General features: G+C 41.9%; 2 protein-coding genes, 1 long non-coding RNA gene and 1 pseudogene across 9 annotated transcripts in view; 3 read left to right on the top strand and 1 right to left on the bottom strand.

Annotated features, from left to right (window-relative positions):
- Caprin2 (caprin family member 2) overlaps positions 1 to 3,490 on the top strand; it is a 49,951-nt gene extending 46,461 nt beyond the window's left edge. For 4 of the 5 annotated variants that reach the window (XM_034511941.2, XM_076940917.1, XM_034511944.2 and 1 more), the window contains 2 exons: positions 736 to 799; positions 2,583 to 3,288. In XM_034511941.2, coding sequence (XP_034367832.1) covers positions 736 to 799; positions 2,583 to 3,148 — 630 coding nt within the window. In that variant the 3' untranslated portion in view covers positions 3,149 to 3,288. Of the gene's footprint in view, positions 1 to 735; positions 800 to 2,582 lie in introns of all 5 variants that reach the window. The other variant, XM_034511940.1, reaches the window with a different exon arrangement.
- A 3,505-nt stretch (positions 3,491 to 6,995) lies between these two features.
- Positions 6,996 to 7,529, top strand: LOC117715234 (small ribosomal subunit protein eS19 pseudogene; annotated as a pseudogene).
- Positions 7,530 to 10,820: 3,291 nt separating this feature from the next.
- On the bottom strand, positions 10,821 to 14,917 carry LOC143443600 (uncharacterized). Its single transcript, XR_013112735.1, has 4 exons — positions 14,782 to 14,917; positions 13,514 to 13,570; positions 11,740 to 11,781; positions 10,821 to 10,950 (listed from the first exon to the last, which is right to left on the bottom strand). It is a non-coding gene; the product is annotated as an uncharacterized LOC143443600 (long non-coding RNA).
- An 89-nt stretch (positions 14,918 to 15,006) lies between these two features.
- The window catches only part of Ipo8 (importin 8), a 66,931-nt gene continuing 57,725 nt past the window's right edge, over positions 15,007 to 24,212 (top strand). Inside the window, exon 1 of one of the 3 annotated variants that reach the window (XM_034511582.1) lies at positions 15,007 to 15,322. Coding sequence is in view for 2 of the 3 variants with exons in the window: in XM_034511579.2 (XP_034367470.1) it covers positions 15,239 to 15,322 (84 nt within the window). In the remaining variant the exon portion in view is untranslated. The remainder of the gene's footprint in view (positions 15,323 to 24,212) is intronic. The other 2 variants (XM_034511579.2, XM_034511580.2) reach the window with 2 other exon arrangements.

The raw sequence follows: 24,212 nt of genomic DNA, 5'->3' as shown, positions 1-24,212 counted from the left end.
CTCCTCCACTTTATAGGAAAAGGGTTCAGAGGTTAAGTTTCTTGTTTGTGGTCACACAGCAAGTAAATGGGATAAAAATTGGATTGTAAAAGTTCTTTCCTAAACTCCCAAACTTGTGTTTCTTACAATGTCACTAAATTGCCTTCAACTTAACTGACCTGTTATATATAGCAGAGTTCATCTTTACAAGTTTAACTGTTTAGTTTATTTGGATTTGATCACTCAGCATATTTTCTTTCTTATATCTGACAAGACTGAGAGGGGTTTATACATTGCATTTTAGCAAACTTTGTGAACTTTCTATCATGGTCATATTTAGATTAACATACTATACCAGTATTTTTCTTTTAAAACTTTGTATTATTTACTTTGTGTGTGTGTGTGTGTAGACACCATGATATATGTATAGAGGTCAGAGGAAAATTTGTAGGCATGGGTTATCTCTGTCATGTGGATTCTGGGGATTTGGCCAGGCTTGGTGACAGCCGTCTTCATCCACTAAGACTTCTCTCTGTCTCTAGTCTTTACATTGATTTACAGTCTGGGTTGTATTGAAGAATTTATGCTCTTCTTGCTTTACTGTGCCCTTTATATTAAGATGAATGACAAAGGCCATTGTCTGCTTCCATGATGACTCAGCACTGTACGTGTTACATGGTGTTCCCTAGATGCTAATTAATTAATCTGTATTTTTAGTTTTTGTGCCAAGTTAAAATATTAATGTATTCATTTCAGGACAATTTGCAGCAGTGTTATAAAAGATCAGGGACATCTAGTGGTCTTCAGGCAAATTCAAGAGGTAAGGGTTCTCATCTGCATAGATTTACCTAAAGCATGCCTTTACTTTACTATATCCTCTATCAACTTCTCTCTAACGTACAATGCTTTCACCACTCATCTGCTGATGTTTCCAATTTGCTAACTAGAATTGAAATGCAATGCTAACCTGCATGGGATGAGGCAATCGACTATTAGGAAGGGTATCAACACTGCCAGTCTGGTTGTGTATATTTTCTAAAAAGTGTTGTTTTCTTTATGTGAACATAATTTAACCTTTGACACACTTTCCTATGCTAATTTTAGGTTGAGTCTGATGATTTAGAATGATGGCTTTAAAAAAACTTTTTTTTTAGATTTATTCTTTTATGTGTGTTTTACTTGCATGTTTGTCTGTGCACCACACCACATGCATGCTTGGTGGTGCCTTTGGAGAACAGAAAAAGGAATTGGATACCCTGGAAATGGAGTTACAGATGGTTGTGACCCACCATGTGGGTGCTGGGAACTGAACCCAGGTTCTCTGCAAGAGCAACAAGTGCTCTTAACCATTGAGCCACCTCTCTAGTCCCCAGAATAATGGCGTTTTAAAATAAATGGTGCTAGTGTTAGTGCAATGATAGATTTGAATAAGCAGCAGTTAAAACATAGGGCAATATACTTAAACTTGTTAAAATGGGAAGAGACCATTAAATGATTCAATGTAATTGAAAAAGAATTACTAAAGAGAAAAATTTCAAAGGAAAACAGCTTTTCTACTTTGAGTAAATGGTCTTCATCATATTGAGCAGTGTTTTTTACACAGGACCTAAAACATTATTATTTCAGATCTGTGGAGAAGGTTGTGTTGGGTAAAGTATGAAGACCTGAATTGAGATTCCTGGCATCCATGTAAAAAGCTGGATTCTATTGCAGTTGCCTATAATCCTAGTGGTAGGGTTATAGATCTCAGAGGCTTGCCAGGACATTCTCTCTAGCTATCAATGCACTCTGGGGGGGGCAGTGAGAGACTCTGTCTCAAAAAATAAGGTGGATAGGGACTGAGGAAACTAAATCATCTGATGCAAACTTCTGGACTTTATGTGTGTGCATATGTACACCCACACCTACATGTTCACACATACATACACACACATATATACTTTTATAACATTTAGAAGTTGGAATGAGCCGGGCGGTGGTGGCGCACGCCTTTAATCCCAGCACTTGGGAGGCAGAGACAGGCGGATTTCTGAGTTCGAGGCCAGCCTGGTCTACAGAGTGAGTTCCAGGACAGCCAGGGCTACACAGAGAAACCCTGTCTCGAAAAACCAAAAAAAAAAAAAAAAAAAAAAAAGTTGGAATGAGAACCAAGCATTTATCTTGGGGCTTAGTCCTCCTGTCAGAACATCTCTGAATGGCTGGTAGTTGGTACTTCTATGTCTCTTTAGCTAATCTTAAATTTTCTTGAGCCCTTTTATATTATTTTTAATATATATAAAATAATAATATTTTATATTATTATTTGAGTAGAAGATTAGTCACTGAAACATTAGCTGAATGAGAATTATGGAAGTAAAAAATGCCCAAATCTGGTTTTAGTTTTCTGATATTGATGAGTTTTGGTAAGTTACTCAATTTTGGGAGGACAGTACATTTTCTTGACCTTTAAAGAATAGAAAGCAGTCAACACAAGATTACCTAGGACCTTCTGACTACATTTTTACTGCTTTTGTTTTGGAATCTTGTGTTTCAGTAGCTAATGTTAAATGTCTTGTCAAAGCTAAGGCCTCACTGAAAAACTCACTGTTATTAATGAACAACAGGGTGGAGCGACTCCTCCCAGGTGAGCAGCCCAGAGAGAGACAGCGAGACTTTTAACAGTGGAGACTCTGGGCTAGGAGACTCCCGGAGCATGACCCCAGTGGATGTGCCAGTGACAAACCCAGCAGCCGCCATCCTGCCAGTACACATCTATCCCCTGCCTCAGCAAATGCGAGTTGCCTTCTCAGCTGCCAGAACATCTAATCTGGCTCCTGGAACTTTAGACCAACCTATTGTGTTTGATCTTCTCCTGAACAACTTGGGAGAAACCTTTGATCTTCAGCTTGGTAGATTCAATTGCCCAGTGAATGGCACTTATGTGTTCATTTTTCACATGTTAAAACTGGCTGTGAATGTACCGCTGTATGTCAACCTCATGAAAAATGAGGAGGTCTTGGTGTCAGCCTATGCCAATGATGGTGCTCCAGACCATGAGACAGCAAGCAACCATGCCATTCTCCAGCTCCTCCAGGGAGACCAGATATGGTTACGCTTACACAGGGGAGCGATTTATGGAAGTAGCTGGAAATACTCTACATTTTCAGGCTATCTTCTTTATCAAGATTGAAATTCAGTTCAGAGTAAAAGAATGAAGTTCTCACTAGTGGATCTAAGGAAAAGTAGTCCTTGCCCTAGTGATTGACTGGTTGGGGAAAATATTTTTGTTCCTAGAGAAAGAAGGAGGTCCTTACTTTTTGTTTTCCTTTTTATGTGAATACTCTGAAGCAGAATGATAATTAGCACTAATTTGGCACTTTATAAATTGTGATGTAGCTTTGCTAGTCACACGGTGAATGTGTATTGTTTGCACTTAACCCTGAACTGTGTCAATGGTCAGCTTACTGAACTGAATGCCTCAACTTCAGACAAGTAATGCCTCATTGTGCCTCAATAAAAAATTTAAACTGCACCTCCAGTTGTTTCTGTTTGCATAAACATTTATTGAGAGTTAAGAATTTATCACTGAGAATTTTGGAATTAATGGGTTCATGGTGTTAGTTTAAAAGACCTTTATATTGTCTAGGTCCTTCTAAGGTCACTTTTCTCTGATGCATATCTACCTCATTAAAAGATGAATGTAGCTGGACAAGGGTGACTCAAACCTTTAATCCCAGCCCTTGGGAGGCAGAGGCAGATGGATCTCTGAGTTAGAGGCCAGTCTGCTCTACAGATCAAGTTCTAGGAGAGCTAAGGCTACACAGAGAAACCTGTTTCAAAACAATAAAAATACCAGCCAACCAAACCAGATGGATTTTTTTCCACTGGCCAAACTGTATATTCTCCTGGAACATATTATGACTTCCTTGCCATAGGACATATTCTCCATCTAGCTACATTTTGTTGTCAGCTGTGTGTATTAAAACAAGGCATAGTAAGAGATGCACATGTGTACTCTGTTCTTAGTAAAATGCTGGGTTTAATGGTATAGACAAAGTGCTGAGTAACCAAAAAGTTTGGTTTTTGTTGTTGTTTACATCTTGCCTCTGCTACTCCTAACCTTGAGCTAGCTGTTTTACCTCTAGGATTGAGCTCTTTTCCTCCTCCTTTCCCTCCCTCTTGTTTTTATTATTTATTTATTTTGTTTTTTTTGAGACAGGGTTTCTCTGTGTAGCCCTGGCTGTCCTGGAACTCACTCTGTAGACCAGGCTGGCCTCTAACTCAGAAATCCACCTGCCTCTGCCTCCCAAGTGCTGGGATTAAAGGTGGGCGCCACCACTGCCTGGCCCTCTTGTTTTTAAAGACTATCTTCCCATGTGTATAAAGGATCAGTGTAATGGGGCAGTTGTGAAATTTTACTAAGGATATATCTAAACATAAATATTATGTGTTATAGTTTTTTTTCATATTTTATAGTTTAGATTTAAACCTCTTAGTTATTAAATATTTTATTTCTCAGTTCCTATGAGGAGTTATTGTCAGAAGTACTTTGTTATAATACTTAGAAACATGTGAAGGACTGGAGAAACATTTTAGCATATCTATTGATGGGGCTCATCTGCCAAGGCAGAAAGTTGTTTTGATTGATTTTCAAGTCCAGAACAAAAAGTACATAGAGAAGGCACAGATACTATTAAATAAATGACTGACAGCAGATCAGTGCTCAGAAGCAGCTTATCAGGTCCACGAGGTCTACCTCATCACCACACAATCAACTGGTGTATAGTATTGTTGGCAACCCTGTTCTCTCAGGTTAAGTCCAGTTTACAACAGATGTCTGGAACTTCCTATGTGTACCAAGCTGTCCTTGAACTTAGAGATCTGCTTGTCACTGCCTCCCGAGTTCTTGAATTACAGGTCCTAAGAAGCCAATTTGTCAGTTTTCCCTTGGCACTTGGGATTTGAACTGAAATTCTTATGATTGAACAGCAAGCATTTTACCCAATGAGTCATTTCTCCAGCCCAGATTAGGTATTTTAAAATGCCTTCCTTCTTTAATCAGGAAGTTTGTCACATTCTTTTGGGAAAGTCTGCTCAGGGATTCTGGTGACTTATGCTATGTTAAGGGATATTGCCACTGACATTTATGAATAAAGTACTAAAGTTCTTAAGTGTACAAGCCATGGTTCTCACCAGGCACTACGATGCAGAGTCCTATGAGACAGGCCCTTTTAGAACTGAGATGCTCAAGCATAAGCTAAATAACACTCACTGACAGATCACTTGATGTGGTTTTAAATGTGCTCTCGTAAACTTGTAAGATTTGTTGTTTTAAATATCAAATGCATTTTGGGTGTTGTGGCCATTGACTGTTGTGTTCTGAGACAGGGTCTCATGTATTCTAGGCTGGCCTCAAACTTGTTCTGTATCTGAGGCTGGCCCTGGACTCATGATCCTTCTATTTCTATCACTTCCAGTGCAGGTAATATAGACTTGCACTGCTGGCTCTAGGTAGTTTTCAGGTCTGGACTGTTAGCTTTCATTTTCTCTATACCATATGAACCACTAACAGATTAGTAAACGAGCTACTGTCCACAGACAGGGTGGACAGTTATGTGATATTCTGTTTGGATGGCTAAGATGTTAAATACTTAAAAAGGCCATAGTGGCAGTGCCTAGATAAACATTACTTTGGTATTTGAAACTGTAAGCATGCCAATTGTTCTTACCTTGAGGCATAGCCCCTAGCAGGACCATCCATGAGATATCCCCAGGTATAGAGCTGACATTTCATGACTTTACCTCTTTATTCCTTTCTCTTCCCATGCCAGCTTTTGTGAGTGGGGATGTAGGTTTTCCAGTTACTCATGAAGTCTCTAGTTGAAGAAACTATCATAACACTCATCTGGCATGCATAAAAGCAGCCTCCATAATCCAGTCCAGTTTGCCTTGGATAATAACATTCCAAAAGCCATCAAAGCAAGAATTTTACAATCATTCTTTTCATCTTTTCGTCTTATAGTTAATTTTTTATCCCTACCTAACCACACAATTCTGTTGATTATACTCATGAGATGTTGCATACCTTTCTCACCCATGTTCCTATTACTTTAGACATTCATCACTCTTGTGTTCATTTATTTTCTTCTCTCAGTACTTATAGATCGACAGCCTCACACTGTATGTTGCATAAGCAAAGACAGACTAAGGTAGCTTTCAGTTAAACAGACTGCATTTGTAACAGTTAACACTGTGCATGCCAATGTTTATCGCATTAAGTCTTCATAAAAGCTCTTAGGATAATCAAGTCAATAAAGTGAGGGCATTTTAAAATGTAGATATCCTTGTATGCAAAGTAATAAAAAAATAGGGATGTATAATAAACCATAGGTTAAGTTAAATTATAGTTTAAGGAAAGCCATTTAAAGTGTGATGACTTTTGAGAGCGAAGTTTGTACTTATAGATTTATGCTGACTTTAATAACATTGTCTTTAATGAATATTCTGATTTCTATTGCTGTAACAAAACTTCTGACCAATAGCAACTTGGGGAGGAAAGGGTTTATTTTATCTTAAACTCTAGGTCACAGTCCATCATGAAGTAAGGGCAGGAACTTAAGGCAGGGAGCTGGAGGTGGGATTTGAACCAGAGACTAGGGAGTAATGCTGTTCATTGGTTTGACCTCATGACTCACTCTCCTGCCAAAGAATGACACTACATGTTGTGGCTTGACCTTTTGGGCTCATCGTGTCAATCTTTAATCAAGAAAATCTTCACAGACTTCCTTGTGGGCCAGTCTGATAGATGCATTTGAGGTTTCCTCTTTCCAGATGGCCTTAGTTTGAGTCAAGTTGATAAGGGGCTAATCAGCACATTGAGTGTACCCCAAAGGTAGGAAAAGTTTCATGGGAAAACTGGCTTTTAAATTATGTATTTTCAATTATTTATTTAGAGACAATTATAGGATCACGTGTAGTTGTAGGGGATACGATAGATTTCACAAAACCTTATCCAGTTTTTTGACAGTGACATGTTACAAAACTATAGTCCACTCTTTCCCCTGGCTGGCAGCGCGGAGGCCGCACGATGCCTGGAGTCATTGTAAAAGACGTTAACCAGCAGGAGTTCGTCAGAGCTCTGGCAGCCTTCCTCAAAAAGTCCGGGAAGCTTAAAGTCCCCGAATGGGTGAACACAGTCAAGCTTGCCAAACATAAAGAGCTTGCCCCATATGATGAGAACTGGTTCTACACACGAGCTGCTTCCACAGCACGGCACCTGTACCTCCGTGGTGGTGCAGGGGTTGGTTCCATGACCAAGATCTACGGAGGAGCAGAGAAATGGTGTCAGGCCCAGCCACTTCAGCAGAGGCTCTAAGAGTGTGGCCCACCGGGTCCTCCAAGCCCTGGAGGGGCTGAAAATGGTGGAAAAGGACCAAGATGGGGGCCACAAGCTAACACCTCAGGGACAGAGAGATCTGGACAGAATTGCTGGACAGGTGGCAGCTGCCAACAAGAAGCATTAGAACAAAGGATGCTGGGTTAATAAATTGCCTCATTCATTTAAAAAAAAACTATAGTCCAATATCACAGGCAAGATGCCAGCACTGATAAGACATTTTCATTACCACAGAACCCACAGGTTATATTACGGTATCTCTACCCACTTCCCTTATGTTCTCTCCAGTGTTGATCCTTTGACCTTTGAATAGTTTTTAAGGGATTATATATAGACAATCCACGTCAGTTTAAGGTTGGCACTCTTCTTGTAGTCCTCTGCACATCTGTTCAGGTTGATGTGTGTTTCCTTATGTCTTAGTTCCTTTGTTTCTATGATAAAATACTCTGACAAACGCAACTTGGAAGGGAAGGGGTTTATTTGAACTCACAATTCCAAGTTACAGTCTAGACTGTAGGGAAGTCAGCAGTGGGAACTTAAAATGTCTAGTCACATCACATCCATTATAAAGAAGCAGAGGAGGAGGGTTCATGCATTGTGCTTAGCTTGCTTTCTCTACACACATATGTCTTCTGGCCAATCTCCTCTCAGTCTTCTTCCAGCACTGGAACTGCTGCCCTCCACTTCCTGCCTAGCTATTGGCTGTCAGATCTTTATTATAGCCAATCAGATACAATTCTAGATTGCCTTAGGCCGGTGAGGATGAGTGTTTATAAAATATGAGACAGGTGATGGGCCTGAATAGAACAGAAAAGAAATAATACCAAGACCCTGCCAGCATTTAGCTCTCTGCTGGTATAGAATTAATGAATATACAGAGACACACCTTCACACAATGTACCCCAACACCCACTGAAGAACAATTGGATTGTTTTCAGGTTAAGGCTGTAAGAAATAAAGCCAATGGCCAATAAGCTGAGGCAAGGAATGGGAGGTGTGACAGTGGCAGAAGAGGGAATTCTGGGGAATAGTGAGACTAAAGAGATTCACGAGAGCTGTGGGAAATGAATCAAGGAGATGGATGTAAACCAACAGGTAGATGAACTCAGGGTTATGCTGAGGAGAGGTGAAAAGAAGTGGGCCTGACTGAAGGAGAGGTAACTAATCACATGATAGACGTAGACTAGTTTAAATGATTAAATAAGTTACAAACTGGTCAGGGAATGAGCTAAAGATTATGGCCAAGGCATTTAATAATAATTAGTCTCAGAGTCGTCATTCTAGGAGCTGGGGCTGGGAAAGGAGAAAAATGGATTTAAAAATTATTTGGTGCACAAAGTGGGGTGCTACATGTAGGCTTAGATTTTTCTCTAAACCTACTTTATTTAGGATTCTTTTTTTGTGCCCTTCCCCCCAAGCCTTGAGAAGGCCTAAGAGACCTTGTTTACCACAACAGACCAAGTGATAGGCTCTAGGTGGAGTTAACCCACCTTGGCTGCACAGAACACAGAAGCAGAACTGCCCCTGGACTTGCCTTGAGACATCTCTGACCGTGACCTAGAACAGATTATGGATTATCCCACCCATCTCCTGGCTGAAACCAGGAGGGGTTGTGGGTTGGCCTTCCCCTTTAAATTGAGAGCTGAACATTAAAGCTTTGAGCCTTGATCAGAGAACTTTGTCTTGGCTTCATCTCTTCTCGCCCTCCACCCCCTTTCATTCCCAGCCCCCTTTCAGGTGAACCCAGTTGACTTGTGGCTGCGGGCGGCTACCTTTTTTTTTTTTTTTTTTGAGACAGGGCTTCTCTGATTAGCTGAGTAGCCCTGGCTGTCCTGGAACTCACTCTGTAGACCAGGCTGGCCTCTAACTCAGAAATCCACCTGTCTCTGCCTCCCAAGTGCTGGGATTAAAGGCATGCGCCACCACTGCCCAGCTTATTTAGGATTCTTAAATGCTTCAATCTTCCTTCTAACTCACCAACCAGAGGCAGGGGAAAAAGAAGGTTCATATGAAAAGGGGGTTGTGGACCTGTTGAGAAGTAGTTCTTTGGGGACAATTCCATTCTTTGCCAGAATACCGGCAGTCCAGTATAATACCAAACACAAAACATGAATCAGTAGTGGCCGTCCAGCCCAATAGCAAATATCAAACACAAATCAGTAGCAGCAGCTCAATCCAGCAGAAACTGCAAGGCTCTGCTGAATTGGCAGGAGAGGAAGCAGCGAGAATCAGCTGCAATAGGTGCCTTGGTCTCTATCAAGTGAAGATCAGCAAAGAAGCAAGCCCAGCAAAGTGTCCTTTCACTGTGGGGTTCCACTTACACTCTTTCCAAACATCATGCACCACTCACATGTCTGCTCCAGCAAAACATCACTTGCTCTTTCTTGTCTGTTTTAGCAAAACATCCTCTCACAAGACAGCTTCCAGGAAAACATCACATTACACAACTGAGTTTCCAAAGAAACCAGAAATTTCCACTTCACCATATAACTTTAACCCTCTCCTTTCGTATCCTCTCTTGTCTTGCTTGTCTCCCCTCCCATCCCCTCTTTTCTATGTTTTTTTCTGTCAGCCATGGCTGTCCTACAACTTGCTCTGTAGACCAGGCTGACCTGAAATTCACAGAGATCCACCTGCCCCTTCCTCCTGAGTGCAGAAATTAAAGGTGTGTACCACCATGCCCAGTTTCATGTACAAGTTTTTTTTAATAGCACTCTGCTCTAGGGCAAATGCTTAGAAGTGTAACTGCTGGCCCATGTGCTGGTCCCATGTTTTAGTTTTTCTTGGGTTTTGTTTTTTAAAGAAATGGATAAATTATTTTCCATAGTTATTGTACTAGTTGGCATTCTGACCACTAGCATAAGTAATCACTTCTCTGTATCTTTACCAGCTTTCAATGGAGCCACTGTTTTTTTTTTTTTTTAATCTCCTCTCTTTATATTGAAATAACTGCTATCAAGTCTTTCCCTGTAAAGAGACTCTCTTATGTACTGTATGGTTGTATCACTTGTAAATAAAAAACCTATGGCCTGTAGGAAAAGGATAGAATAGAAGGTGGGATATCTAGTGGGTAGAAAGGATTCTGGGATAGAGCCAGGATACATGCCTGGAACATGGAAGAGATCAGAAGCATGGGAGCTGAACAAAGGTTATCAGCCGCGTGGCAGATTTTAGATTAGAGTAATAGGTGATTAATTTATGAGGTAGTCAGGGACAAAGTTTATGGCCAAGGTGTTTGTAAATATAATTAAGTTTTAGAGTTGTTACTCTGGGTGCTTGGGGCTGAGAGAAAAAACTTGCATTTAATATTCTCCCCACTCAACAATCTTCTTTAATGAGAACATTCTGGTATACATAATAGGCATCGGAACATATTTAGTTTAACTAAAGAGAATGTGGTTAAAACTTTGTCACTTGTCTGTTAGGTTGATTTGAATGCTGTGAAAAGACAACATAACAGCAACTCTTAAAGGAAAGCATTTAATTTGGGGCTTGCTTACAGTTTGAGAGAGGTTTAGTCCATTGTTATCCTGGTAGTGAGAATGGCAGGCATGGCAAGCATGGTGCTGGAGAATAGTTGAGAGTTACATTCTTATCTGTAGGCAGAAAGAATAAGACTGGGTCTGGAATGGGCTTTTGAAATCTCAAAGCTCACACACTTCCTTCAATTAGGCTTTACCTCCTAATCCTTCTAATCCTATCAAGCAGTTCTGCTCTCTGGTGACTATGCATTCAAGCCTATGGGGGCTGTTCTATTCACACCACCAGTTAGAGTTATAGAAGTTCTGAAATAACTCAAGCAGAATGAATAGAAGAGCATGAGAAGAGAGCTGAAGATAGAGTCCTAGGCAGAATCTGTGTGAGTTAGGAGATAGTATGGTCAAAGGGCTAGGAGTATACTTAGTAAAGTCATACTGTCTACCTCTCTCTCTTTCTTTCAGACAGTCTCACTTTATAAGTCATGCTGATCTTCAACTTTGGCAAACCTTTTCAGCCACCTTAGTTTCTGAGATTACAGGTGTGATCTATCATTCCCAGCAACAGACTTAAAAAAAAAAAAAAAAAAAGGTACTGAGGAGATGCCTCAGTGGTTAAGGGTAGTGGCTGTGCATCCAGAGGATCTGGGTTTAATTCCAGCACCCACATGGTGGCTATATATCCATCTATAACTCCAGTTCCAGGGGGAACTGACATTTTCTTCTGGCCTCTTAAGGTGCTGTGTGCAGACTTGCATGCAGCCAAAATACTCATTTGTGAAATAAGAAAAAAAATTAATAAACAGAATAAAGCACAGAGCCAACCAGAGGGAGACAATTTAATATGAAGAATTGAATGGAAAAAACCTCCTCCATTTGGTCTCTAAAGGGACCAGTGCTGATCTTTACCTGTCAGTTTCAGTAGAAATAAGGCCGGAAGCATGGAGACACCTGCTTGAATCATGGATGGAAAGAAAAGAGAATTAGTGAAGAGCATTCTTTGCAACAAAAGCTAAAAAAACAATTAAGAATTAGCATTTGTGGTGGTTTGAATATCCTTGGCCCAGGGATTGGCACTATTAGGAGGTGTGGCCTTGTTGGAGGCAGTGTGTCACTGCTGGTGTGGAAAATGAGACCCTCCTCCTAACCATGTGGGAGCCAGTCTTCTAGTGGCCTTTAGATAAAGATATAGAGCTCTTAGCTCCACCTGCACCATTCCTGCCTAGACGCTATCCTGTTACCCCTGCCTTGATGATAATGGACTAAACCTCAGAACCAGTAAGCCAGACCCAATTAAATACTGTCCTTATAAGAGTTACCTAGGTCATGGTGCCTGTTCACATCAGTAAAATCCTAACTATGACATCATTAGTTAAGGTTTTAAGGTTTTTTTTTCCTTTGTTTTTAAGTTGGTGTTTAGCTGTCTTGTTTAGGTTGGTGGACCTTTCACCCCAGCCTCCAATGCAGCTTGAAGGACTGTTATAAACTGAAGTTGAGTTTGTAGGGGAAAAAAGAGTCTGGACATCTAGGGAAAAAAATATATTAAATTGTCAGCAAAGGAACATGTAATAAATAGCCCAGATTTATTTTATTTTTATGTTAACTTAAAAAAAGATTTACTTTACAGGTATGAGTGTTTTGCTTGATTGTATGACTATGCATGCCTGGTACCAGGTCAGAAGAGGGTATTAGATCCTCTAGGAACCAGTGTTATGGATGGTTTTGAGCCAACTTGTGGGTACTGAGAATCAATCCCAGGTCCTCTTTAGTGATCTTAAGTGCTGAGTTACTTCTTCAGCCCACCAAATTTATTTTAATGAAAAAAATATTCAGAACAGAGGTGGAGATTATGGAGCCAGACTCCGGAGAAGATGGGAGTCTGCCAGGGCTTTGCTCATTTTTATAGGGCTTTTTAAGATGGAGTGGGGTACCTGAGAACATTCCTGAAGTATTCAGAACAGCTACTGAAGGAATGAGAGATAGTTCTGGTTAAAGACAAGGTACAGGACTGATCACTGAGTGTGAAAAAGCAGCAGCACTACAAACAAGTGTTCTGGGGATGTAGGGAATGAGGCGCAGAGGTACACAGGTGAATCTGGGGATGGGTGAATGGAGCTGCCAGGGCTTTGCTCATTTTTATAGGGCTTTTTAAGATGGAGTGGGGTACCTGAGAACATTCCTGAAGTATTCAGAACAGCTACTGAAGGAATGAGAGATAGTTCTGGTTAAAGACAAGGTACAGGACTGATCACTGAGTATGAAAAAGCAGCAGCACTACAAACAAATGTTCTGGGGGCTGGAGAAAGGGCTCAGAGGTTAAGAGCACCGGCTGCTCTTCCAGAGGCCCTGAGTTCAATTCCCAGCAACCACATGGTGGCTCACAACCATCTGTAATGAGGTTTGATGCCCTCTTCTGGTGTGTCCTTTGGTGTGTAGCTACAGTGTAGCCATACAAATAAAATAAATCTTAAAAAAAAAAAACAAACAAAAAACAAAAACAACAACAACAACAAAAAAAAAACAAACAAAAAAAACAGGTGTTCTTTCCCTTAGACACAGGAATAGTGGGGTCAATGAGCACAATAGGTCAAAGGTGGAAAGCGGGGATTAAACCTCCCTTTTAGCCCACCACCCAGCAGACGTGGTAGAAGAGAAAAGTTATTAGGATATGGGGGAAGTGGACCTGTTCAGCAGTATTTCTTTGAGGGCCAGCTCCATCTTCTTTCTCAGCAGTTCAGTCCTGTAGCAAACACCAAGTAAGACTCAGCAGCTGCAGACCAGTCCTCTAGGCAGGCAGACACCAGGCAGGAACCAGAAGCTGTAGTTCAATCCTGAAGAAACTGCCAGGCTCACCAACCAGCCTAAGGCAAGGCAGCAGAGGCTGCAAGCTGCTGCAGAAACCTCACGAGCAGTTCTGGGGGTGAGGGTGGAGGTGAGTTTTTCTCACTGGTGGTGTTACCACAAGTTGAGCTCAACAACTCTAAGTAAGGTGTATGTGTGTTGTTAGCAATGCAGCGCTATCTGTGGGGTCATATTTATACTTCATCAAGCGTCTTTTCATGTGTTTGCTATATCAAGACATCTTTTCATCTGTGTCTGCTTTAGCACAACTTCCTTTCACCTGTGTGCCCCAGCAAACCATTATTTGACACAACTGTCCAAAGAAACTAAAAGTTTCCACTTCAAAGGTCTATTAGAGTTAAGATATCATAAGTAAAGAAAATTGGGGGTGCAGGTAGGAAAGGCACTGTTTCAAACTGAAAATGCATTTTTCATTCTGATGGCTGTGTGCATAATGGACTGAAATGGGCATTGCTGGGAGCAACCAGTCAAATAGCATACATTCTGTCTCATTTTCTACACTGTTCTTAAAACCCAGTTAACTGAACCAATACATCTTAATTATATGCTCCTGGGAGGATCACACCTCAGCAGCATTTGCCCACAGTCATCTTTACTGTATGTTTTAAGAAACTTCTGAGTTCACAAGAGGAAAATTTTGCTGATATCTGTATGCTTTGCAGTTGTAGATGGAAACATCGTAACCCTTCTTGCCTTTCACAGTGAAAGTCTGGACATTTTTGGCACTCCTGGTCATATAGTTTCCTTGACTACTGCATTTTTGTGTTTTTACACACACACAGTGGATTGTCTTTCTATTAGATTTTGAGTTTTCAATATAATACAAACCTGCATTTCATCTTGTTATAACATGGTGTCTGTCTGAAAACATTTTTAGCAAATGTTCAAAGAATGAATGGCAGGATAAAAGGTGGCTCTCAAACATCGAAGGAAACCTTTTCCGTAGGCTACATGATTTCAGGGTCCCAGCAAGTTTGTCTTGAAACAGCTCAGTTGCGATGTGCAGAGTTTTCGAACAAAAAGTGCCACTCCGTTTAGATATGCCTAATTTGCAGCAACTGTATGTGGATGCCAGGCCAATTAACTTACTTTGCTTACACTGGTGGGTGGACAAGCCAGGATTTCCGTACAGCATCATGGCGGCCGTCTGCGGGAGTATAGTGTGTGGAACAAACCAGAGGGACTTCCTGTAGAAGCACAGCTGTGCAATTCCGGCTCCTGAGACGAGCATCATGGCGTCTCTCGCGGGTGCGGGTCAATGCAGCACGCCAGGGGAAGAGGCAGCCGTAAAGGAGTGGCCGCTTCCTTTTCCCCCTCCCACCGGCTGTCGTAAAAGGTGAATGGAGAGAGAGTTGTGGGGGGGAAGGAGGGAGGACAGGGGGCGCGGAGTCAGAGTGGCGCAGCAAGTAGCTGCAGGCGGTGGTGGCAGCGGCATTGGCTGGGGGTGAGGTGATCCCCTGTGGCGGAGGGGGCCGAGAGGGGCCAGGAGACAGATTGCCTGCAACCCGGCCTGCTGGTTCTGGGACTGGAGCTCCCGCCCGCGGACATGGACCTCAATCGGATCATCCAGGCGCTGAAGGGCACTATCGACCCAAAGCTGAGGATTGCAGCTGAGACGGAGCTTAACCAGGTGAGCAAGGGGCTGCCCCTCTTCCTCTTTTTCCTACTCTTCTCCCTTCTCTCCCTCTCTCCTCCAACCCCAGCCCGAGACCAGGACCCCTGAGGAGCAACTGGAACACCTGTTGGCTATCTGTCCTTTCTTGGTGCACTTGTTCAGCCCTCTTGGACAGCACAAAGAAGCTATGAAACCTTTGCTAGTGGTCTTTGGGTTTTTTTTTTTTTTTTTTTTTTTTTTTTTTAATGCGCTTATGTGGAGACGCGGTGGGAAAATTCACTAAACTAGCTTTTCTCCGGACCCGCCCTTTTCAGGTGTTGCTGTTGGAAATCCTGCCCCTCGCCTTGCTTCTGGCGGTGGCAGTGTGGAATATGGCACAGTATTGCTGGAGCGCCGGGCAGTACTGTCCGAGAGAGTTCTAGGAAGAGCACGCGGTTTCCCTGTTCCATGTACCTTTTCAAAGACTGGTCCAGCCAGTAATAACAATATTTGAGGCATTTCTTTCGAATGCTGAAATGTGTGTGACTTTCCCTTAGCTACTTTCCATTCTTCTTCTAACAGTCTAGACATTCATTGTTTCAGTGTTACTCTCAAAATTTCTTGTCTCTTTTGTCCTTACTCCCCTTCCTTCCTCCCTCCCTCCCTCCCTCCCTCCTTCCCTCCCTTCCTTCCTTCCTTCTTCCCTCCTTCCCCTTCCTCCCTCCCCCTCCCTCTCTCCCTCCCCCCTCCCTCTCTTCCTCCCCCTCCTCCCTCTTTCCCCCTTCCTCCCTCCCCTTCCTCCCTTCCCCCTCTCTCCCTCCCCCTCCCTCTCTTCCTCCCCCTTCCTCCCTCTTTCCCCCTTCCTCCCTTTCCTCCCTCCCCTTCCTCCCTCCCTCTCTCCCTTTCTTCCCTCCCCTTCCTCCCCCCTCCCTCTCTCCCTCCCTCCCTCCCTCCCCCCTTCCTCCCTCCTCCCCTTCTTCCCTCCTTCCCCTTCCTCCCTCCCTCCCTCCCCTTCCTCCCTCCCTCCCTCCCTCCCCTTCCTCCCTCCCTCCCTCCCTCCCCTTCCTCCCTCCCTCCCTCCCCTTCCTCCCTCCATCCCCTTCCTCCCTCCTTCCCTCCCCCTTCCTCCCTCCTTCCCTCCCCTTCCTCCCTCCCTCCCTCCCTCCCCTTTCCTCCCTCCCTCCCTCCCTCCCTCCCCTTTCCTCTTCTACTTCCTCATTCTCTTTCATTTCAGAGACAGGGTCTCAGGGTGTGTGTAGTTCTGGTTAGCCTGGAATTCTGTGTTAAACAGACTGGCTTGGAACGCAGAGATCTGCTTGTTGCTTCTGCCTCTGCCTCTAGTCTGCTGGGATTAAAGGTGTGTGTTACTACATCTGGCCCAACCTTTCAAAATTGTAATAATCACAAGCTCTGGTTCTGCACGTTTAAGAGGGACCATGGTCCTCTTACTAAAATGTACAAATTAAAATCTCCTTGCATGGCTTGACAATTAATTGAACTTGCTACAATTGTGAAGGGATATTCCTTAATTAATGAATCCTGTGGGGTTGCTAAGACCAGTGGCCTCTGCTTTGAGAACTGTTGGGTATGCAAACTATGGGCTTCATCCCTGATGTAAAGAATCTGAAAACCGGAGAATAGGAACAAGTTTGTATTTTAAGTGGCTCCCTGGGCAATTCTGTGTCTCTTAAAGTATAAGGATACTACTTGACCAGTGTGTCTGCCCTAGTAGAGTTTTTTTGTTTGTTTGCTTGTTTGTTTTAAGATGTTTTGAATCTTTGAAAGAGAAATATTAACTAACAATCTATGGCATTTGAGGTACACGTGAATTCAGGATCCTCGAGAGGAAAGCAGAGATTCTGTTAATATCTATCTGATTCTGTTGTAGAGTGTTCAACCAAGAATTCTTGAGGCCCTATATGATTTCCAGCTCTGCTCAGTCCTGTAATCCTAACATACACAATGTTATGTTGAATTGAATGGCCAAAAAGGATGCTTTGATGTTTCAAAAAGAAAAGTACTGTGACCCCAGAAAAATAGATACTTAGTGTCAGTACCTGTCCCAGACTTTGTAGAATACTGTCTGGAGTAACAGTCATTGGGGTTTAGTTAGAAGGATGCCATAAGGCTAGACTTGCAACCTGCTGCTGGGCACTGGGAGGCTGCTTGTTTGTTCGTTCGCCACAGGACCAGATGTCCCTTTGATGGTGTTAATAGGGAACACAACTTTGATGCTATGCTCTCTGCTCATAGCCTAACCTTGCTTTTTTTTTTTTTTTTTTTTTTTTTTTTTCTGATTTGTCAGCACATGAGTGCAGTTGATATTATGGAAGCAGAAAAGGTTTGAAGCCTGCAGAACCAGGAGAGGTTCAATCCTGTGTTCTCTTCATATTACTTTAATCCGAATTCTGACTCATCAGAAGACCATTTTTCCTTGTTGCTTGTAGTTTGTTTTACAATGTGAGGCCCTAAGCTCACTCATATTCAGCACCTCGAAAATCAAACCAAAACAAGATAACATTGCTGTTTGTCATTCATTTAGCATTTATATCTGGTACAGTGTTTTGGATTATAATAGGCTTTCAATAAGTTTTTGTATTTGAAGTTGAAGACTTAGATATGATGTCACTTTGCCATTAGTAATATGTGATTTTGGTGTTGGGTTTTGTATGCTTGTCCCTGTGTCTGTCATCCTGTCTTGCTTGCATGAATGAATAGGTATCTACTGTATGAGATTAGAGTTTAGCTCTTTTTCATTTTTCTCCCCAAAGGGGTCTCATGTAGCCCAGGCTGCCTTACTGTCTCTGTCTCCTGAGTGCTGCATCACTCTGAAGTTTGTGTTGCTGAGTATGGAACCTGGGGCTTTGGGCATGATAGGCAAGCATACCTCCCCATCTTTTTTATTTTTTTACATATTTACTCTTCTTCCTTCTTTTTCCTTCCTCCACGTGTTTGAGATAAGTGTCTTGTCATGAAGTCTAATCTTCCTACCTCAGCCTCATGGGTGCTAGGATTGTAGGTGTGTACTGGCTTTTTTTTTTTTTTTAATTTCTTTTAGTGGTATGTGGAATTGAACCCAGGGTCTTGCTCATGCTTGGTCAACAGTTTACCTCTGAACTATTATTTTCAGCCTTAAGGCATTTACTTTTGTTACCAAGTTCTGGAATCCCTACTTTCTGTATGTATAGATATGCATGGATTTTTTTTTTTTTTTTTAATCTTTCTGTAGTTGTGCTTATCGGGCCCAAGATACACATGAGGCATGCACCAAGTTGCATCCTTAACCATCATTTTCTTTGCCCTTTAAGGAAGTTTGTTTTTAGAAATAATAGGAGTTATTTGTCGAGTTGTATTTTATGCATTGGTGTGTGAGACTCTGTTCAGGAAGTTCATTGGCTATTTGGGTGAGACAGGTTATAGAGAGCAGTCTGTAAGTGTGTTGGGATAAAAAGATGGACAGTCATTTTCTAAAGATTACATTACTGAAGACCTGGTTTTTGAAACAAAAGAGGCAGGCCAAGCACAGGGCAGGAACAGAGGGGACAACAAGTTGAGAAAAGCTTCAGCCCACCAGCTGGGGACTAGAGGGATTAGTGGATCAAGAGACCAGAAGTCTCAAGTCTTAGTGATAAAACATAGAAGTTAACTAAACAACACAACAGTTTATTTTCAAAAAGCTTTACTTATATAAAGCAAGTATACCTGTGAAGTCATTGAGAAATAAGTCTTCTTACTTGTTAGAAACTTGAAGCTCAAAGAGTGTCAGTGATGGGGTATTATTTGTGAGGAAAGTTACATTTGGATACATTTGTATTTGCCCTGAATGTTTTAGCTTGCCAAATCAACATAGGCCAAATTAGCAAAGAAGTCAAAGTTTCAGAAGTTCTTTAAAAACAGCCAACAGTTGCAAAATAGGAGTTCTGAAATGTGTTCAGTGGCAACAGTTTTAATAAGCAGCATTAGTCTAACTGTACAGGTTATTTTGTGTCTATATAAGAGTTTTTATGATTATAACAAGGTATAGATGTTTATTTTTGATTTACTACAAGGTCTTTCCCTATCCAAAAAGTTAGAAACCTAAATTATTTTAATAATATATATGTTGAAGTTGTAGAAGACTTGAGTTAAATCTATATTTAAATTTCCCCCATTAAGTCAGGCAGTGGTGGCGCATGCCTTTAATCCCAGCACTTGGGAGGCAGAGGCAGGCGGATTTCAGAGTTTGAAGCCAGCCTGGTCTACAGAGTGAGTTCCAGGACAGCCAGGGCTACTCAGAGAAACCCTGTCTCGGAAAACCAAAAAAAAAAAAAAAATTCCCCCATTAAAAACTGCTGCTTAAAACACATCTTTTAGCCAGGTGATCCCAGTACTTTGGAGGCAGAGGCTGGTGGGTCTCTGTAAATTTAAGGTCTGCCTGTTCTGTTTACAAAGTGAGTTCCAAGACAGCCAGGACTATACAGAGAAACCCTGTATTCAAAAACCAAACTAAACCAACACAATACTACACCCCCACCCCTCCCCACCCCCCATAAGGTTTCTCTGTGTAGCCCTGTGTGTCCTGGAATTTCACTCTGCAGATCAGGCTGATTTCTAATTCAGAGATCCATCTCTCTCTGCCTCTCAGGTGTGTGCTAACAGCACCTGGCTTTTTAAAAAAAACTTTTAAAATTAAATTAAATCAAATTAATTATTTTTTTTAAAATATAGGCGTGCTCTGTCTTCATGTATACCTACATGCCAGAGGAGGGCATCAGGTCCCTTTATAGATGGTTGTGAGCCACTATGTATGTGGCTGCTAGGGCTTGAACTCAGGACTTCTGGAAGAGCAGCTATTGTTCTTTACCACTGAGCCATCTCACCAGCCCACAACACATTTTTTTTTCTTTTTTCTTTTTGTTTGTTTGTTTTTGTTTTTTTGAGACCAGATCTCACTGTGTAGCTCTGGCTGGTCTGGAACTTGCTATGTAGACCAGGCTGGTGTTAATTTCACTCTGTAGACTGGGTGATTTCGAATTCAAAGATCCACCTGCCTCTGCTCCTAAGGGCTGGGATTAAAGGCATATGTTGCCATAGCCAGCAAAAAGATTTATTCACACACACACATACACACAATCATACATATACATAAATAATGTGTGTGGGTATGTACACATGAATGCCAGTGGCTGTGGAGGTCAGAGTCATTTGGACTTTTGGAGTCAGACCTTTTGGAGCCAGAGTTGTAGGCAGTTGTGAGCCACCTAATTTGGGTGCTGGGAACTGAACTCAAGTGCTCTGCAAGAGCAACAAGCACTTTTAATGGCTTAGCCATTTCTTCTTTTCCCAAATTTGAGTCAGGATCTCATGTAGCCCAGGCTTAAAAAATTGCTTCTATTTCATTTAAATTTGTTTATCTTTTAAAATTCTGTGGATGTATATGGGTATGTGCATATGTGTGCAGGTGCCTGTGGAGGCCATGTCATCAGAACCCACTGTGATGGAGCTGGAGTCACAGCACCCATGAGTGGCTTGGCATAGGTGCTGGGAACTGAGTAGGTCTTCTGAAAGAGTGGTAGGTGCTCATAACTTCTGAGTTCTCTTTCCAAAGCCCCAGATTTTAAAAATAATTATTTCTTAATCATATATATGTATGGGGGAACCTGCAGAGACCGGAAAAGGGCTTAGATCTTCTGGAGTTGGAGTTAGGGATGTCTGTGAGTCACCTGATGTGGGTATTGGGAACCTAGCTTGGGTTCTTTGGAAGAGCAGCAGTTGCTGTTAACCACTGACATTCCCTCCTCACACCTGCTTTTAAAAAACTTACTTTACAATTTTTTTGTGGTTTCAGTGATAGTCGAAAAGAATCTACCTCCTTTCTTTTCCTCTTTTCTTTTTTTGAGTTAGAGTAGACCTCCCTTGTTGTGGTAAATATTATTTGGGGGTTTCTCATCTACCTTAGAAGCATTTAGTTCCCAAATAAAAGACACAAAACTTTTATATTTATAATAAGCCTTTAAAGCACTAAAGTTGAGCAGATATATCAGCCCTCTAAGCTATTTTGTCTACTTCCTTGTCAATAACCCTGAGGTATCATTTGCCATGTTCCCTCTGGGTAGCTTCTACTTCCAACAGGCCAGCCCTCATGGCCATGCGCTCATGATTCACCTATCCCAAGGCGACTTCTTCCTTCTCTTTCTTCCCCTCATGGTCCCTGCCTCAGATCCCAAGCCTGGGAATCAAAGCCCTGCCTTCCTTCTGCCCAACTACAGGCTATGGGCGTCTTTATTTACCAATCATGGATAGCTTGTGCGAGCATGTTTGTGTAAGTGTGTGTGTGTGTGTGTGTGTGTGTGTGTGTTAGTTATATAACAAAAGCTGGTATACCCGAGATTCTGCTTGTCTTGGAGCAACCAGATCTTAGGGTGCAGAATTTAAGTATTTGATTACAAGTAACATCAGACCAACCCACTACACTCCTGGCTTGGAAAACTCTACTTCCGGACCATGAGTGGTGGGATTAAAGTGTATATACCACCACACCCAGCTGGAAAAGTTTTAAAGAATTAGGTTGAAACAGTAGTGGTGGTACACCCCTTAATTCTAGCACTCAGGAGGCAGAGGCGGGAGGATCTCTGAGTTCAAGGCCAGTCTGGCCAATAGAGTGAGCTGCATTGCACAACAGCCTGGGCTACACATAGAAATCTGTCTCTAAAAACAAAACAAGCAAACGAGTTAGGGCTGGAGAGACAGCATTTAAGAGCTGGGGCAGGGGCCATGAGGGGAAGAAAGAGAAGGAAGAAGTAGCCTTGGGATAGGTGAGTCATGGACGCTCTTCCAGAGAACCGAGTTCAATTCCTAGCACCGGCATGGTAGCTCACAACCTTCAGTTCCAGGGAATCTGACTCCCTCTTTTGACTTCTGTGGAGATCAGGCATATACATGGTACACAAACGTACCTGTAAGCAAAAACAATCATACACATAAAATAGAAAAATAAAAATTAAAAAAATATATATCAAGTGGGCTGGCAAGATGGTTTAATGGGTCAAGGTGTTTGCCTTCCAAACCTGATGACCAGAGGTTGATCCCTGGAACTCACGGAAAGATTGAATAGACACCACAGGTTATCCTCTGACCACACACACACACACAAAAGAAAGGAAGAAAAAAAGGAAAGAAAAGAGAAAATATTACTAATCCAGCTGTGTCTCAAAGGATGACATTGCCCATATAGGCTCTCAGGAGAAGTCAAGCTGAACGGACTGGTTTCCTTCCTTGAGAATTCATGAGACTTCTGGGAATGTCAGTGTTATGAAATCTAATGTGGTGTTGGTGGAGGGTGGAGTGTACCAGGTGGTCCCTGAGAAATCTTGCCATACAACAGACCTAATATAAAGGAGGTTTACTTGGGGGAAGGGGAGAGAGGTAAAGGGTTAGAGGCAGACAAACGGGAGCAGAGCTATGAGGCTGGAGAAGTACAGAAAGGGGAAAAGAGAGACTGGCTGGGAACACATGGGAACAGAGAGAGAGAGAGAGAGAGAGAGAGAAAGAAAAAAAAAACCTAGTGTGATGATTAGTCCTTTTATATGCTACACCTGGCAGCAGCAGCCGGTATTGGTGACTGGTGATATAAGCTCTTGCTAGGTCCCTGGGAGGAGCCTAGTGGAATCACCTGTAAATTAATAGTCAGTGGGCAGGTCAAGCAGAGCTCCAGGAATGTGCTAGGCTGAGGAATGCTATGGTTCTAGATATATATGTAAATATGGTCAGAAGGAATTCACGCCCAGAGTAAACAGCCTATGGGTGAAACAGCCCAGAGGGTAGGTTGAACAGGAAGTCATTAGCATGGATTCCTGAGGCATTGTGATTCTGAGCAGACTGTCCTCAGCTAGCAATGCCTGTCCTCAGCTGTCTGTGCTACACTGGCCCTCCTTGGACTAGCTTTTCCTATAGCACTTGTTATTTAAAAAATAAAACAAAACATTATTCTATCTTTATTCACCCTGTGTTGGGCTTCTGTTTTCTGAAAATGACATTTTGTTTTCTGTTTGTCAAAAGTACATATCAAGAAAGTTAGGACCCAGATAATCTGGGAGGAAACAATTGTGAGTAGGTTATTTTAGCTGCTTTTTTTTCTTCCAGCAAGAAAATACCTGATAAAAGCAATTTAAGGGAAGAAGGGTTTATTTTGGCTCACAGTGTGAGGGTGTAGTCCATGGTGGGGAAGGCTTGGCATTAAGAGCTTGAAAACAGTTGGTTACATTGCATCCACAATAAGGAAGCAGAGAGAGAGAGAGAGAGAGAGAGAGAGAGAGAGAGAGAGAGAGAGAGAGACTGAGAGAGACTGAGAGAGAGACTGAGAGACTGAGAGAGAGAATGAGACTCGCTGGTGGTAGCTGACTTTCTTTTTCGTCAATCCAAGACCCCACTTGTAAGGAGCTTCATCCCATCTTAGTTAACTCAACTACAAATTCCTTCACAGATATGTCCAGAGGCTTGTTTCAGAGGTGATTCTAGATCTTGTCAAGGTAACAATCAATATTGACTTACCACAGAGGTCAAATAAAAGGTTGAGATTGTAAGCCTGTTAATATCTCTTAGAGTTGATTAATTAAAAAAAAAAAAGAAAAAGAAATTTTCCCTTTCAAAGGATAAAGGGTATAAGAGATTGTAGAAGAAATACGTGGTCAACAGAAAGGACTTTGAGTAACAGAAGATATATCATTTAAAACAGTAATAATAAGATTTTAAGGTTTCACAGGTTCTTGTGGTAGGTGAATGAACACTCATGTGCTGCTGTTTATAGAGTTACCCAGAATACTTTCTGGAGAGCATTTTGGGAATATATGTCAAACATTGTAAAACTACTCACATTTTTATTAGTTTGTTATAAGAATTTTTTATCACTTAGAAGTATTTTCATAATCTTCATTTTGCTTCAGAATTT

Source organism: Arvicanthis niloticus, chromosome 9, assembly GCF_011762505.2.
Source record: "Arvicanthis niloticus isolate mArvNil1 chromosome 9, mArvNil1.pat.X, whole genome shotgun sequence".
In the NCBI taxonomy this organism is placed as follows: Eukaryota; Metazoa; Chordata; class Mammalia; order Rodentia; family Muridae; genus Arvicanthis; species Arvicanthis niloticus.
This window is presented reverse-complemented; position numbering and strand designations above follow the sequence as displayed.